The 17,938-nt window shown below is 38.0% G+C and overlaps 1 protein-coding gene across 1 annotated transcript; it reads right to left on the bottom strand.

Moving 5' to 3' along the window:
* Window positions 1-223: 223 nt before the first annotated feature.
* LOC103632556 (polyadenylate-binding protein-interacting protein 11) lies at window positions 224-9,103 on the bottom strand. The gene is made up of 10 exons (XM_008654319.3): window positions 8,654-9,103; window positions 3,724-3,849; window positions 3,584-3,628; window positions 1,764-1,842; window positions 1,515-1,627; window positions 1,358-1,417; window positions 1,198-1,245; window positions 999-1,067; window positions 607-668; window positions 224-486 (listed from the first exon to the last, which is right to left on the bottom strand). The coding sequence occupies exons 1-10, from the start codon at window positions 8,879-8,881 to the stop codon at window positions 429-431; spliced, it is 888 nt and encodes a 295-aa protein (XP_008652541.1). The 5' UTR covers window positions 8,882-9,103; the 3' UTR covers window positions 224-428.
* Window positions 9,104-17,938: the final 8,835 nt, after the last annotated feature.

Genomic DNA, 17,938 nt, shown 5'->3' with positions numbered 1-17,938 from the left:
ATTAGTTTATTTTCCCTTGGCAAAATAGGAATCCCATGCAGAAATTATGTTGCCAAACTAGTCCTAATAATGTTGTTACAGCCTACTGTTACCTACTATATATATATAGGTTGCACTTTCGTTTCTGGCGGTCGTTGTGGGCCTGTGGTAGCTCTCCCCACAGTTGTTGCTATAGCACCACTATATAGTAGCCTGCTATTTAAAACAAATGGTTAGACCTATGTTTAGTTAAATGTTGTATAGTATAGTATGATAATATTCTGAAATGTTGTTGTTGTTATTGTTCTGGGGCATTAAAGCTAAAGCAAAAGTTTAAAGGTTGTTCATGGCTCATGTCATGAGTCAACCAAATGCAACGGATAATATGCAGATATATATTGCCGGATCATGACACACCATGATGGCATTAGGTCCTGCACTCCAGCTTATTAGCTACTAAGCTTCCCAAAGCAATGGGTCCTTATCGGGCTCTTGGATGGGCACATCCTGCAGAGAGGTACCAGGAAGCAGCACAGAAGAACAAATCAGCAGTTTGGTGCATATGAATATGGAGTGAATGTGTTCCTAAGGAGAAACAAAGCAAAAACAAGAAAGGTAGGAGCAAACCTGATAGGAACGCCATCCACATAAATGCCACCGGACCCAAGAGCAGCAATAGCACCATAAACCTGTAATTAAAACACATGTAGGAAATATGTGCAAACAGTTAATCAATCTTACATATATGCACATAGAGAAAGTAATCAAAATAATGTCTCAGGAATAAAATCATGTATTTTAATGGGTCGAAAGATGTTTAATGACTTATAATTAATTAAACAGTTGGTGTGGATCGGATAAAATCGGTTAATCTCATATTTAATGACCATAAACAATTTTATTAGGATACATACATATAATCATAGCATACCCGCACACCAAATGTGAGCACAAGAGCATATAAAATAAATTGAGTAAAGAATACAGACAGAAACTCATAAGTCAAGTAGGTTATATACCTCAACAAACTCAATGAAAGCTATATTGGTGGAGCGCTCTTTATTATCCAGAAGCCTAACGCGACACACCTGAGATACATATTGAAATAAAGATTGTAAATAATTCATATGTATAATCCTCGAAGATAAACACACAAAGGGTACATGGCATTTGCAGAATTAACAAATGAAGTAACGATAATTTGCTAGATTGTTGTGCCTTGCCAAAGTACGCCTCACAAAAGGATCTCAAATTACTACTTGTGACCTGTAAAAGTTAACAAGAAGTAAGTATTAAACAGAAGAAATAAAGAAAAAAAATGGGAATATCGTCCACCCTAATTTAGGTGAAACTAACATTGAAAATTCAGTTTACATACATTTTTGCTGATATTGGTGCAATATATAGTCCTCAAGCACGTCTCCCACTCAGCTTCAGACTATACATGCATACAGAAGAGTAAAACAAGTAATATATACATAAAGTTCTTTACGGTGTAAATTGAAGCTTGGCAAGAAAACCTTATGAGGAGTAACCTGAGGAAGGAACTTGGGGTTAATAGGGCAGATTGCAGTCCTTGAGCGTGAAACGCTCAAAGGGGATACGCTAATAATATATCCATCAAGATCCAACGAAGCAATTGCTTCATCTGAAACGTTTGGAAACATTGTGACTTCCAGATTCTTGCTTTATTATAAATAAATTTAATTTGCGCTAAACAAAGATCAATTATTTTTATGAACACCAAATTATGACAAATTTTGAGTCAGAAATAGGTAACTAACCCTCGTGTTGAAGCTCAACAAATCCAAACCTGAGACCATCATCAGATGTGGGATCTCCACAAATGCGGCAATCCACCACCTGTTGGCACACATATACAATATTGTGTCATCAGAAGGAAAAAGCCTTCGTACTCCCTTTTCTCAAAATATAATTCTTTCTAGCCCTTTTCTTACATCCACGTTCGAATAAATGATAATAAATATATACATACATATAAACTACGTTCATAGATTAATTAATGAACATAAGTTTAGTCTAAGATGAATTATGTTTTAGGACGAAGGAAGTACTATACTTCTATGTGGTGAATAATAATACTGATTCTGTATTAATTCTATAATAGATGAGACGCAAGTTGTGGATTACATAACAAAATAATTTTATATGAAACATTTGCAGAATTCTATAATATATGGAGCATATGCATTTCCCGCCCTTTCCCATCATCCTAGATATAGTTTAAGCTAACATGACCATATAAATAAACACACTCATACATGCATAACACATCATGAAATAATATAAAAAGGATTCATCTCTAATTAATGTGTCTCATCTGATCCAGTCCTTGCTCATTACACATTTATGGAGGCAAATATCAGCTTCTCATCAATATGGCCATATATACTGTCCTATCCTATATAATGGCTATGCCCTCTTTCGGATTGTTCACTTTTGGTTTTGCAAAGTTTGAGTTAAATCAAATTGTGCTCAAAATGTGTCCATGTGACAAAAGTGCTTTAAATACATGCATTTGTAATTCATATATTTCTATTGGTAAGGCCAGCTCCATCCGTGCCCCCCACACCGCCCTCCACCCAAATATCGTGTACTATGGTGGAGCAGTAGCTCCAATGGCTTCTCCTAATCATCCCCCCATATGGAGAGAGAGAAATCTCCCCCTAATATATACGAGGGGCACTATTCACTCCATATACATTAATTATGCCATTTTTTGCGATATTAATCATATTTAAGCTTTATAACATGATAACAATGTATATTATGGTATTACAAATACACTATAATTTTTAAAAATCTCTAAAACTGATTTAAAATGTTAAATAACCGAATTATAGTGTATAGGGAGAGCTGAATAGAGAGAATGTTTGGAGATGTCCTATATGTAAGGGTATCTTTTAGGAAGATGTGGTAAAATGTAATAAAGAGTACAAATAGGGGGGATTATGAGGGGAAGATTGGAGATGGTCTAAGATTATAACTCGATGCTTCTATGGAGTATGTTCCAAAATATAATTATGTATTGGACAATCAACAAAAAGAACCCTTTCATGTGTAAATCACATGTCAATTACTCGGTTGCATGCACACATAAAACCATCACCACATATACCTATTTCAGCATTTTCCATGCATAGTATAAAACGAAGTGTTCTTTACAAAGTAACTCTAGTCTTAAGTAAACAAGCTATATCCATCTCATCAAATAGGCTAACAGAGCACCTTATACAAAACATGATGGTATGATTGTTGATTGAAAAAAAGTTATATCCATCAGATATATACACTTACAGTGTACCTATTTGTTATGTAGAAAAAAATGCACCATCTTGTGCTAATATATGCATTCACCTTACGGTCCCAAACAATATAACTCTAAAATCGCAAACAACCCATAATAAACTAATAATTAAGTCATTGACTTGTTTTATTGCACAATGCCAAGTTGAGGCGATATCATGTAGGGAAAGTTATTTCTCTACCTGCAAAATATATGTAGCACATTGCAATAGAGAATATGCATACAATATAATCACTAAACATATCAAGAGATAGCATATAGGTGGAAAGGACATACTGTCCCAAACAACTGAAATAGACAAGCCAGAATGTCCTCAGTGACCTGAACCAAAGACAAGAATGACAAACATATTAAATTGACCTAAAAATATACTTTTTATATATTTTCTATAATACTCAACTTGCTACTGAACTTACATTGTGATCAATGTATTTGACAAAGATTGTTCTTTTCACTGTTTCATCCCACTGAGACCTGTGAGACTTGAAAAATGTAGGCATTGTCGACTCTGCGTGTTGCCCATTATTGCTTGCAGACCTCCGCTGTGAAAATATATATAATGATCACATCAGATGAAGAAGCTAAGCATTCAATGAAAGGCTACAAAAACGTATCTTGCTAGATCAGTATATTGTAAGATCATCCTATATGATAATACTAAATTTCATACATAGAGCACATAATTTGGAACTGGTTGGGTCTGCAAATTTAAAAAACAAAGATAAGAACCATTACTGAAAGACATATGGAAGACAAAGTTGGTAGCAATACTACTACTATTGTTCAACATTGGACCTGATTTCTAGTATATATTGAGTGGTCCAAAATCAAGAAGCTAATATGCCCTAAGAAAATGCAAATCACTATTTACAAAAAATGATTTTGTGAGCTAGTCCTCTGTAACATTATTAGAGGAGGGCACATCTAGCTATCACCTCTGTAAACAGTTAAGAGAGCTCTACGAAAATATGTGCCTTCCAAAATCATTTATGAAGATGGATATCCTAAGTCAACCATCTCCAAAAATCATCAATTAACGGAGACAGTGCCTTAGAAAGTCCATCTACATAAATTAATTTTCAGAGGCAGACATCTTAAGATGACCACCTCTATTAATCGATGCATCTAAGACGGACATTCTAATAGTCTGTTTTCTCAAATCGATTTATGGAGGACGTCTTAAGTTGTTCGCCTCCGTAAATAGTTACATCAAAAAGCAATTCATAACTTTTTCATTTAAAATTGTATAGAGATAGATTTTATATTTAAATTGTAGCCTACAACTTTGTAGTTAAATGGTTTTTCAATGAAAATTGTTTATGGTCCCAAAATATTATTCTAAGTTTATAGGTTCTGAAATTTAAAATTATCAAACAATCTTAGTTGTTAGCATGATCTATACAAAAGTTACTGATCTTAATAGAATATACATCTTTGTTGTTGAAAACATTTTTATTTGAAATCGTTTCAAGTCCCAAATATGAGTTTTAGGGTTGTAGATTTTTTAAATTTAAAATTTTGAACTCCTAAACAATCTCGAATATTAACATAGTGAATACCAAAGGCATAGTGGCAGACCTGAGCTACACATTTGCTAGTTTTTTAAGATTCTCAAATATGTGCTTAAATTCATTTGTTTTTAGATTTTATTTTTGAATTTTTCAAATAGTATTGATGTAGTACTTGATAAGATTAAAAAATTTGTAGTTAATAGTTTTAAATTTGAATTCATTTAGTAGTTAAATATTCCATATAGGATTACAAAATATTAAAATAAAATAACAACATATTATATCTAGACATGAATAATTGTGTGGTGCAACGGTATAGATGAGGTCATGTTGAGTGGTAGCTTGTGTATTCAAATCTCAGAAAAATACCCACCTTTGTTAGTGTTATTAATAGAGATGGACACGACATCTACCTTCGAAAAACCTAATTAACGAAGGCATTTTGTTAGAGGCAAAGACTGTACTCGCCTTCGTTAATAAAAACGGCTACCTCAAAAATGATTTTAGTAGTACTAAATGTTTCTAGAATTTCCTCATAGCAACATTCTCCCTACCCTATCAAATACAATTCATCAAGGTGTTTCTCTCACAAAAAATGGCCCTTGAGTATTGAGAGCATATCAGATGTACATAGGACTTTGATGCATATGGTGTATATATTGAATCATGGACATTCATCTCAAATTTAACGTTGTATCATCCCTCTCCCTTCCTATATAGAGAAGCGTGCACGTGGTGGGGGTGTTATCTACAAATATAGAGGATAGAAAGGAGAGGTGTGGGAGCATATTGGATTTGAGATGGATGAACATAATTTAATATGCGCAGCATGTGCACCTAATATGCTCTCTTTATTCTAGCATGAGTAAAATGCATCAATTGTCCTTAAACTTAGCATGCTCTTTCACTTGGGCCTCGAACTTTGATAACTAGGAAAATGAATCCTCGAACTTGGTCGACCACCGAAAACTGAATTTGCTCAAATCAGATGTCGACGTGTCGTGCCACATTGGAGTCACTTATTGGGTCTCCAAACTTGGAATGTTGTGTCACTTCGGCCTCGAACTTGACATTCTGTGTCATTTAGGTCCACGAACTTTTATTAGTGCGCTCTAGCGTGGCACGCCACGTCGGCATCTAGTTTGAGCAAACCCAATTTTGAATGACCTACTAAATTCGAGGACCCGTTTTGTTGGTTTTGAGCATGGGGACCCAAGTGACACAACATGCCAATTAAGGACTGCTAATGCATTTTACTCTTTGAGCTTTGATAAAGATAATGTACACGTGTATGCCATTTTATGAATGTTTGGAAAGAAAAAGGAAGTGGTGCTAGAGAAGGACATGCATCCTCAGAAAATTGCATTGTATTTTCCTTTTGAGAGTGCTCTTAATATATTAATGCAAAGCTTCATAGTTCTTGTTGCTCAGCAATAATCTTTGTGTTATAGAGCAACATGATTAATCTTTGTTTTTCAGTATTTGTTTCTTACATTTTTTCAAGCATACTCATGCAATATACCCCCAAGTCGATGCACTCAACAATTACGCTTAATCAAGCAACAAAAATATCACATACAAGAAAACGGATAAATGACTGCCAACAACTATTAAAAATCATTAATTAGAACTACGACAAAGTAAACTCCATACTCTTATATTAATTAGTCGCATTGTTCCAATAATGAAATAATGGTTATATATTGTATTTTTTAAAAAAAAATAATGTGTGAGATATGTTATGACAATATAGATGAATCATAACATGTTATCTATGTAATACAGAATGAAGTATATGTTTTGAGAGATAAAAGCTATATACTATACAAATTCAACACTTTCCCATAAAAATATTAGTGTCACTCTCCATCCCGTTACAAGCACCCCCACCGGTCTTGGACATACGTCATCCCAGTGTACTGGAATTGAGATGAGATTATGGGCTACTCTCATATCTCTTGGGGTGTTTCTTTCTGGACCCATAAATTAGCACAAGAGATGATCGAGGGACTCCCTCTGTTTATAGCTTTGGTAAAACTTTCCCTAAACACAACCAATGTAGAATTATTCAAACCATTCTACCAAATCCATAGCCTTCTTAGGCTATGTTTGGAAGTGAGAGGTTTTCTCCTCCAAAATGTTCCTTAGGGCTACCTTGGAAACCGAAATCCTCCTCTCTGGGATCCTGTCATTTTCCCGGTTAGTGATCCCAAGAAGTGCCATTTAAATAAGATATTTAGTTATTTATGGAGGGTTCTCCCTCCCTAGGTTTGCCTCCCTCCCAAACTAGTCCTTATAAGCAATCTTGTGCATTATATCATTAAGCCTTTTCTTTCTTTCGCTCTCCCTCAAAAATAAACGGGAAGACTGAAACCGACTCCAACGGTTTCTCCTGTGAATCTCTCTTTGTCTATCATTTCTAATATATTTTACTACCTCATCATAAAAGATTCTCCCTCTTCATAGGATATCTCCAGCCACTTCACTTATACATCTCTCCATATATACTCTATATAACTTTTATTTACAATTTTTTAAAATTTAAAAAATATACATCATTTGTACTACAATAATACATATTATTATCGAGGTTCAAACAAGATTGATATGATAAGAAACGGTGTGATTAAAAAAGGAAGTATAGTTATCTCCTTATATATACGAGGAGATTCCTTCTTCTCATATGTAGGGGGAGAGCAAACAGAAGGCACCATTGGAACGGTATGGTGCCTATTATATCCGGTCCAGGGGCTCCAGGCTGCTCTCTTTACAAAGCACCCTTTGGAGTCGATCTGAGAGGAGACCTCCCAATTGGGCTCTTAGTTTTTTACGAACCCTATGCCACTAACAATTGGCTACAGAGAACTCGCAAGAAAATCAAATAAGCAAAAAAGAACATTGCTATGTGGAACCACAAAGTTCTATAGCTTAACTCCTGCAATTGTACAGCAAGTCTATTAGCTCTTCCTGGACCAGCTAGTAACAATTGGCAGTATGGATATCCTGATCAAGGTAGTTTTTTCTTAAAAAAAATCTGACAAGTTGGTTTTTTCCTTTTCCTTTCTGAAATGATGGAGGAAGAGAAACATTGACGATATCCAATGCACTTAAATCGAGAGAGATCCAGGAGGACTGATGAATGTGGCTGCGGCTGGCACAGTGGAAGGAACTATAGGCATATCATTTGTCAGGGAGGGGGCTTGGAGTCTGAGGCTGAATATTCCTGCTCTGGCAAATATGAGGATCAACAAACAAAGTAATAATTTCTGGTGTGACAGAGCATCTAGGTAGAGAGAAACGATCCAATTATTCAGGCAAAATATATCTGTGTGTCTTCGTCTTAATGAAATACTGCGTCGACCTTTGTGCACAGGCCAACCAGGAAACAATGGTAGCCCTGCCCTACTGCCCTAGAAAAGAACATGGAGGACCTGAAGCACAGGGAGCGAGTAACAAGAGCCTCTTTCTCAATTATGCCGCTACATGTATGCATGCATGTGTCCACCGATCCACCCACACAGTAGCTAGTAGCTAACTAAGAATCCCCCGATCTGAATCAAATTGCGCGCGGCTATTTTTACAAATCGATTACCGATCTGACCAGAAAGAACAGCGATACGAATGTGATCGCGCCAAGCGTATAGCAAACACCGAAAGAAGAAAACAGCTGAATCGAATTAATCAGCACACAGAGGAATCAAATCCGGAAGGAAGGTGACGAAATGGCAGCAAGTTATATTACTGTAATAATACATGTAAAGCAAGGAGAGGGAAGACAACGCGAGCAAGATCGGGCCGGGAAAGAAAAGTGACCAAGGCAAGCTTGCGTGCTTACCGCCGCCTTCCCCACGCCGGCGTTGTTTGGGGCGGCTATCACCGCACCGTTGGCGGCGGCTGCGGCCACCGCTCGCCCCAAGCTGGACCGCGTGAACTCTGGCGCGTCGGCCGAGAGCTGCTTCCTGCTGCCCCCTAGGCGCCACCACGGGAGGAACTCCCTGGCGTCGGGGTTCAGCGCGCCCGCTAGCTCCCTCCTCGCCGCCGTCACCACGCTCACCTGCGCCATGGGTCGCTCGTCCGCGCCTTCGTCGGTGTGGTGCTGGTGCTGTGGCGGCCGCCGCGCGCGGGGACTCTGCGTTTGCGTGCGGGCTGAGGACGATGTCACGGCGATCTCCTGCTCCCGGCACGAAATAGAGATGGAAAGCGGGCGGGCAAGCAATGCAACGCCAACGCCCTAGCTAGAGTACGTGTTGTCTTTAGCAGCCCTTCGATCTCGTCTCAGAGACGCTAGCCTGCGCTCATTATTACCAGTACTACTTGTAGAATAACCCACTGACGGTGGGCAGAAAGAGTGTTGGGACCGGATGTCAGTCAGCGCAGGGTTCATGCGATGGAGTGACTTGTGAGTGCTAGCCACTGACAGAAACCGTCTCCCTGAAACAAGGCGCCCACTTGCAGGGGCCCACTAGTCAGTGAAGGAGGGCACGGAACTAGCATGGTTTGAATGCCTGCCCCAGAATAAAATGATCACCATTTTTGTATGTAGCCGTTATTACCACGGTGAGTCGGTGATTCAAAATCCTCTGAGGTCAAATGTTATGGTTCGTTTGACATTTTAACACCAAGGCTTGTCTTATTCAAAAATTTTGCAATAAATTGAAAATTTCAATGGCACGCTTAAAATATATTATATGTTAAATAATGTCACAGTAATAAACAATAATTATGAATTTTTAATAAGACGAGCCGGTTAAATTATTGTCAAAAAAGTTAAACGAATTATAAATTGGAATGGAGAAATATATCTTTTAAAGTAAGATGATGTGATTTTTATGACTCCCATCGTCTTGGCAATCTCGAAAACTCTATGTTCCATGTTTCATTTTCGAAGTTTATTATATCCAACTTCACGCCTAAAGCTTACATGTTCATATGACTAATGCACCGGCATAATTCTGTATATGTCATAATACAAATGAATGGCTAATAATTTCATGCATATCAAGCTCAAGAAGCTTATACACGGTTATTTTTTACGATTATATTGACGAAGGTGCTTCGTTCTGGATGTGCGTTGCAAGTGCTAACAACGGCCATTTACTAGATTCACACGTAAAAAAGAGAAGAAAAATGAGTATGTCGTCATATAACCACTACCGGAATCCGTGGCTTTGCGGAGTTAACTCGGCGTCACGCACCAAGGATATCCATGTTTATTTTGTCATAGTGGCTTCGTTGTGGATGTACTTTATGAGTGGTCGACCACAATGAGAGATTTGTTGGATTATTTCTATCTGACGTAGATTGGATGGAATTAAAAAATTTATAAAATATTTTGACTCGTTTGAGATTCAAACACTCAGAGCCCGTTCGGTAGCACTGGAACAATTCCATACTAAGAACTGTTCCAGGCCAGGCTTTAGTGCATCCGGCTATTTCACTCTTTCCAGCCCAGAACTAATCCAACTGGAACACTTTTGCCTGGAACACTTCTTCACTTGTTCGGCAACCTAGGATTAAGACTGTTTGAGAAAAATATGAGTTACAGGCTTATAACGTCACACATGCGCTAGCCAACCAAAAGCATATAAACTTTATCAAAATATAGTCTTGCTGCTTACAAATGTCTGTTCGCTTTGCCCAGGTTGTTGCTGCCCAGTTTCGCCCAGCATAGCTGATGCCTAGTCCCAGTTACGGCCAGCTGCTGCTCAGTTTTGGCTAGGATAACTGCTCAGCTTTGTTTCCAATGCACTTGCGCATATATACACATATTAACAACTAAGAAACAATAGTGTACATACATACAAAGAAACATATAGTAATAAAAAAGACCTACAATTGTTCACGCATACTCGCCAAGAAACAGTAACATAAGTAATGATCAGGAATCAGCTACATAAGCAAATGCAGTAATAACAATGTTCACACATACGAAGTTGTCTTCCCAATACTTGATAATACACATAACAAAGTTGCTAAGACATAACAAAGCGGCTAAGAACAGCAATTCAAAGCTGCTAAGACATCAAAGTTTGACTTCCCAATACTCGACAATACACATTAGCAATTCACTTGTTTCACAGCAACTCACATTAACACATGTTTGACTTCCCAATAATGTCCATATCAAAGCTGCTAAGCCATCTCATTTCTTAGCCAAATCAAAGCTGATGCTTAATCTACTTCACAAGCACATTTGAAAGTTTCTCTATTCTCTTTGCTCTTGGCGAAGATTGAATATGTTTTTGCCTTCTCCGGTTTGGTCACTTCTATTATGTTCATAACTTATATGCACCGTTTGATGGAGAAATCATCACTTTGAGTTACCTCCGTTTCTCTTGGCTCCTTTTCTCTTGCTTCCTTTTCTCTTGCAAATTCATATTCTACTTGCTTGCTCCTCATTTCTAGGTATCTGCCCATCATATTTTCTATGTTGTCACTCTTTCTAAGCTTCTTTAATTCCTTTTCTTATTTGTTTCTTGATGCAACAGGTCTTTGTTGTCCACTTTCTTCATCTCGTGATAGAGTATTAGCCCTTCCTTGAAGCACATCTTCATTCCTTTCATTGAGTGCATCATCAACTTCATCATCTACATCATGAACAACATTCAGATCAAAGCCTTGTGGTCCATTTTCTGCATCTTAAAGTTGCTCATTTAGTTCTTCCTCTTGTGGTGCCTCAAGAGAAGTGTAGTCCTAGTCCCTTCAGCCAAGTGTCCTACATAATAACAAGGAAATATGAATTGAGCAAACTGAGCACATGCATAAATATGAGTTATATCTGCTGCTAATATAAGTTTGCTGCTTGAACTTTGCTGCTAATATAAGTTTGCTGCTAATTTAACTGTGCATGGCTAACAGGTGCACAGATTTGCACTAGGCAAAGAACAGTAAGCTTTATGATGTTTGGAAACTTACCATCATAAAGCTCTCCCAAAGAATCAAAGAGCGGGAAAGTTGCCTTGTTGTTGTTAAACTTCTTGATTTTAGGGAATGTCTGCACAATTAAAGAAAACATTGATTAAATATGAGGTTATTATTGTGAGGTTATCCCATAAAACTAATTTGATAATGAACTTCAAGAAATCACTTACCACCATGAGATTCTCCCACAAAGTTGGTGGTCCTTCAACCACATTTCTTTCCTCATTCCAGCTCGGTCTGCTCTGTTGCCTTGCTGCTTTGAGCATCTTATAGTCTCACTTCAACTAACCTTCTTTATCCTAAATCTAAGCCATTGTAAAGGATACATACTTGTTCCTCACATGAAACTCCTTGACCATCCTATTCCACCCTTCAGAGTTCCAACCATTGTCATTTCTATAGCCACTGTCTTTAAATTCATGGAGAATGTTAACAAGGGACCTCTTAAGGCCTGGATTCCAATCCACTCTTTGTTTCACTACTACATAAACAATGGTCACACATTAGTAATACAAAACTTACGAGAAAACATGAAGAAACATTGAACACAATACCTCTTATAGAACCACCACTCTTTTTTGCCCCACTGCATTTAGGAGAAAGCTTTTTTCAGTAGCACTTGGTGTGGGAATGAACCTTCGCAACTTGGGGGAACTGCTCATGTTGAACCTTGGAGAGCCTTTTCCAGCCATAGCTTGTCAAAGAAAAAACTTATTATATGTTACAATACTACCAACTTAATGTTTATATGTTATAATACTAACTTATTACATGTCACAATACTAAATTATTACATCTTGTTCAACCACGAAAATACTAATTTAAATGTTGTTGATATTGAGTTCGCATTTCTTAGGCAATGATATCTCTTAAACTATTGCCTTTTGTAGTGCCTTGATCATTCATCTGATCACCACTTGGTAGGGCAACAAAGTTTGATGGATCGATATTATCTAGCTGATGATCTAACCATTCCTCATCGCCATGAAGTGATCGAATTAGATTATGGAAGATGGCAGCAGCCATAGGTATCTTTACTTGATTTTCCAATGTGTGGAACGTGACAACTTTTAGAATGGAGAAGCGCTTCTTAAGAACTCCCAAAGCCCTTTCCACATGATTCCTCAATAGTGTGTGGCGATGGTTGAAGAGCTCCTTTGGGTTCTGTGGTCTTCGATGTCCAGCCCCAAATTCTTTCAAGTGGTACCGAACTCCTCGGTATGGAGCAAGAAAAGATGGAGTATTTGCATACCCTCTATCAACTAGATAGAATTTTCTTGAATGAACGTGGAAACTCTTCTCATAGCTGATCTTAGCACTCTAGAATCTGTAGTCGATCCCTCCCATCCACTAGAAACAAAAGTGATGTTGAGATCAAAATCACATACCACCATCACATTTATGCTGAGTGTTCCCTTCCGATTTCAAAAAGGAGAATGTTTCTTAGGAGATATGGAAATAGGAATATAAATTCCATCAATAGCACTGAGACAATTCTTGAAGAATGGATAGAATTTAGGATTACCTTGAATTTTTTGATGCACTTGATTAGGATCAAGAGGCTTAATGAAACGACAAGAGACGATAGGAATGACCATCGTAAAGAAGTGGTTGATGTGATGATGGAAGGTGTCATTACTATGCCCAAAGTACACTTGAAGATCTTGATATGAGGCATTGTGACTTAGCATGTATAAGAAGAACCCCAACTTCTCCTCGACTGTGATCCTTGTATCAACGATGATTCTTATCCTTCTAAGATAAGTTGTCAGCTCTCTAAAGATGTGTGGTTCCATCCTAAATGTAACTTGACAGTTCTTGACATGTCCCTCAAGGAATCGTCGAACCTTAACCTCACCTGTCTCATCTGATGTATGGTGTTTCTTCTTTTGTCCCCCACCTCTAGTTGAACCCATCAGATATAAGACAGGGAAAATAAACAACATCGTGGCATCATCTTCTTATTCCCTCCTCTTTCTAATATGATCTCGCAATGACTTAATCATTGTAGAACTAAAGCATATAGATTTATTGTCAGGTAGAAGTTAAATAATGAAATAGAATTAAAGCGAATCATGTATCATTTCAAAAGTATAAGTAACAAGGACTAAAGTAAACCATATATACGTACAAAGAATTTAATACCTTTTGGAGTTGGTACTGGATCCCAAGAGGGAGGAGGTTCACCTTTCCCAACTATAATTGGTGTTGTAGGGATCTACATGTAACAAATCAAATAAGTAGCTCGCATACATGATCATAAAGTGTACACTTAACTCTTGAAGAAAACACATGAATCAAGGAACACAAATAAATCGGGACAAATAAATCTAGGCAGGACAAATGAATCTAGGTTTGTAGTTCGAGAATGATTTAAACAACGCAGATTTGGAAAGCTAATCTGGACATTTTTTGAAAAACAAAACAAAAATGACGACATTGACATTCTTTTTCCCTATATACACATTTAACATCAAATCAGTATAGCACAAACACGAAAGGAAAATATCTAACAAATAATTGAAATAGCTGATGCAGATCACCGCTGCAGATCTGCACGAGCGTCTAGATCAAAAGGTCATGGCGAAGTCTCTACGGCTAGCAGACATGCGATCGTCCAGACTACGCGAGAGGCTGGAGGAGCTTAACAGGTAGCTCGAAGAATCAGATAGTAGAATAGACTCGGTAAATCACAATGGCCATAGGAGGTACATGTGCTGGACATGGCAGTGGTTGGGACTGAACTACAACCACGTGCGGTTACCTCCAGTTGAGGCGGATGAGACGTCCAATGAGATGGAGTTCATGGACAAAGGAACTCGTGCGGCGCCATAGCAGATCACAAGGTCGTGGATGAATGAGCTCTTGCAGCCATAGCAGATACGTGGATAGGAGAGCGTTACTGGTGACAAGGTGGTGAGGAGGCTTGCCGTCGGAGCTATGCGGCGCTGCCACACCGTCACCTCGCGCTGCCGTCTCTTCACCTCCTGCGTCGCCAGCGCCGTGCCCTACGTCGTTTTGGCCAGGATCCGATCTGGAGGAGATAGTGCCAGTGTTTGTGCCAGGCCTTGGAAGGAGGAGAAAATATGAACCGGGTCAGGTTTAAATCCAGTTCAGGCCCAAACGAACGGTTCCAGCGACTCCAACCAAATTCCAATCAGGGCCAATCTATTCTGCCCGAAAAAGACCATGAACAGCCCAATCCGACCGAAACGAACATAGCCTCAATCTCACCCAATTCAGGGCTTGTTCGTTTTGCTCTCAATCCATGTGGATTGGATGGGATTGAGTGGGTTAAAATCCCAAATAAGTTAAAATCTTTCAGAATTTTTTCCAATCACATCCAATCCACATGGGATAGGAATAACCGAACAAGCCCACATGGATTAAAAGCAAAACACCCTATGCGGAACCGAACAAGCCCACATGAATTGAAAGCAAAACACCCAATCCATATAGGTTGAAAACAAAACGAACAATTCCTATACCATGTTCGCTTTACAAAACATGTGTAGCGCATTACAACGAAAAGCACAATTACTACCAGTTGGAAAAATAGCTACAATGCCGATTTTTCAATTAGGAATGAAGACCCATTTTTAGTACCGATTGCATATCCCGGTGCAAATGAATCTAGTAGTACCAGTTGATGGCTCCAACATGTACGATGAAAAGCATAAAATAATAAAAAAGTACTGGTCCAACACACGCTCATCATGAGCCTCAAGTCACACGATTTCAATAAAAATCCTTGTGATTGGTATGTTGCGCACATCCGTCCAGACTGAGCACGTGCATTGACCAAGAAGCAGCCACTGTTTGATTAACTACATAGAGCCAGATTGAGGCTGGACCCGTAGATGCAGCATAGGTAAAAAATATATTCCTTTGCTGCATGCGCGCATACGCTCCGACGTTCAGTTTCTGGTGGGCCACCCTCGCTAGAGCCAGGCGCTGCTCATCCGCCCATCCAATCAGTCGGAATATGTGTGTGCACGATGCTAGTAAGACCTAGGGCTTCGTGTATCTCCATTACCATTCCACCATAGAGTTATTTATGACTATAAAGAACATGTTTTTATTTTAACTTCTGAATATCCTTTAATACCAGTTGATGGCAAAAAATGGTACTAAATTACAATTTAGTATCGATTGGAGTTACCAACCAATTTTAACCTATGCTCAATAGATTAATACTTGTTGGCGGCTCCAACCGGTACCAAAGAAGGAACATTAGTACCAGTTGGAGCGAGTAATTGATACTAATACTTTCGCTAGAGCCTTAATAGTTAGAAACAATATTATTGCTTGCATCACTATCAGTTCTAACTCAACTAGTACTAATGCTAGGTCCAAAACCCCTTTCTCCAATAGTGGTGTAGTACAACAAGAATATTCACATTTATTTTATCGAAGTTACTTCATTATGGTGCATCAAACTAATAATGGGTACTAGCATATTCTCGCACAAATATAAAGAAATTAGTATGTCATTATATTACCTAGCAAGCAAAACATTATGCATGCACTAAGGATATTAACATTTATTTAGCCAGAGTTGCTTCATTATGGATGTGTGTTACTAAGAACAGATACACTAGGTTTTCCCTTGGTTTAGGCAGCAAGGGACTCCTAGCACATGCAATAATGCTTGTGCAATCCACTCTACTCATATATAACTTTTTCATCCATGCCTATATCTCAACCTGCTTCCTTATTTTGTTCAACCCGTTTCTTTTCCCCATCTATCTATGGCAATAAGTTGTGTCTATATTTTGTATCCCTTTGAGCCACAAGCAAGCATGGTGGAATCAATCCTCTCACCAAAACATAAATGATCATTTGTAGTTCGCAAGCATGGTTGGTTTGAGCACAAGTGGATGGTGAGTAGATTTCAAGTTGAAGTGTTTAACTTGAGCAAGTTCTTTTTAATTTGAGCCAAAAGTTTTAGAATGATATCGAGCTACAATTGTTGACTATATCCATTAAAAGTTTTAAATATTTAGTTACATGTCCATGAAATTTGATCCCTTAGTGTAGAGTGCTAGATTAGATATAAAATTGTTCTAGCGGGGAACCAGAACAAAACTCCCCTTAATCTAGTGATTTCATGATATTAATAGCCTTGCTTTCGCTAGTGTAGTTTTCTTAAAGTGGTTAGTCCATATGGTCTCTGTGAATGTTATATTAGAAATTTTTGTGGTCTTATAACTGATAGTGTCTCATATCAAACTGGTGCAGAATCCTTGCCATATTTTAAATATCAAGCTAGATATACAAGTTTTCTAGTATTGTTGTAAGTAAAGATCACATTATGAATTTGCAAAGCATTTATGGTAGCATGTACATGTACTATCTCATCCTCTATTGTCTAGTCAAACTGAATTTCAATTAAATCTTTCCACATCAAGACTTATTCTATGATCTCTGCCTATGTTGTTAAAAGAAATATATACTGAATCCTAGTAATTTTGTAATGCCATTTGTACTATGCATTTTCATCTTGGATTTGAGAAAGAGACTAGGAGCTACAGGATTTGCTGCATTTTCATTAATCTAGGAAGTGGACCAAAAAGGGGACAGTCTTATCTACTACCTTTACTATTATTGTTGACACATTGAAGAGTGCTCGATCCTGATTATTACATGCCACACTAGTACAAAGAAGCTCTGTAGTGACGGTTGTTCCATGCTCTACCTTGCTTCCATTAGAACCACAACGATCTAAGTTGTACAGTTCTTGCGAAACACTCTAGGTCAGTTATGCCAAGACCATCCTTTTCTTTGAAGATTGGTTGTAGACTAATTGACTAGAGAGTGACTCTGATCACTTATAAAGTTTCTTTGCACCATAAGAAACTTCTACTTAGGGGGTTCATCCTTTTGATAATTCACTTTTGCATTGGGAAGAATGTTACAAGTGCTTCATGGCTAGATGTGGAGAGCAACATGTTGTTGATGATGATTTCATCAACATTTTGGATAGTCAAAAAAATCCAAATAGTTGTCACATATGAAAGGAATTAAGCAAAGCATGAATGATTTTGGTTCGGGTAACTTGGTTTCACATGTACATGTCCTCTATTTGAGTGTAGGTACAAGTGCAAGAAAAATAAGTTTAGTGCCCAAGATATGGTTTGGCCAGCCCCCTAAATATGGTCAGATGCCATCCCAACACATCAACATGATGTGCTAGGCT

Source organism: Zea mays, chromosome 7, assembly GCF_902167145.1.
Source record: "Zea mays cultivar B73 chromosome 7, Zm-B73-REFERENCE-NAM-5.0, whole genome shotgun sequence".
NCBI classification, from domain to species: Eukaryota; Viridiplantae; Streptophyta; class Magnoliopsida; order Poales; family Poaceae; genus Zea; species Zea mays.
The sequence above is the reverse complement of the archived record's forward strand: the minus strand, read 5'-3'. Positions and strand labels throughout refer to the sequence as shown.

Bases quoted from the DNA above. Each gene is read 5' to 3' on its own strand.
- LOC103632556 (XM_008654319.3), bottom strand. From the start codon at position 8,881: ATGGCGCAGGTGAGCGTGGTGACGGCGGCGAGGAGGGAGCTAGCGGGC. The intron at 3,850-8,653 runs GTAAGCACGCAA...ATATTTTCACAG, and splicing joins CCGGCGTGGGGAAGGCGGCG to CGGAGGTCTGCAAGCAATAA. The intron at 1,418-1,514 runs GTTACTCCTCAT...ATGCATGTATAG, and splicing joins ACCCCAAGTTCCTTCCTCAG to TCTGAAGCTGAGTGGGAGAC.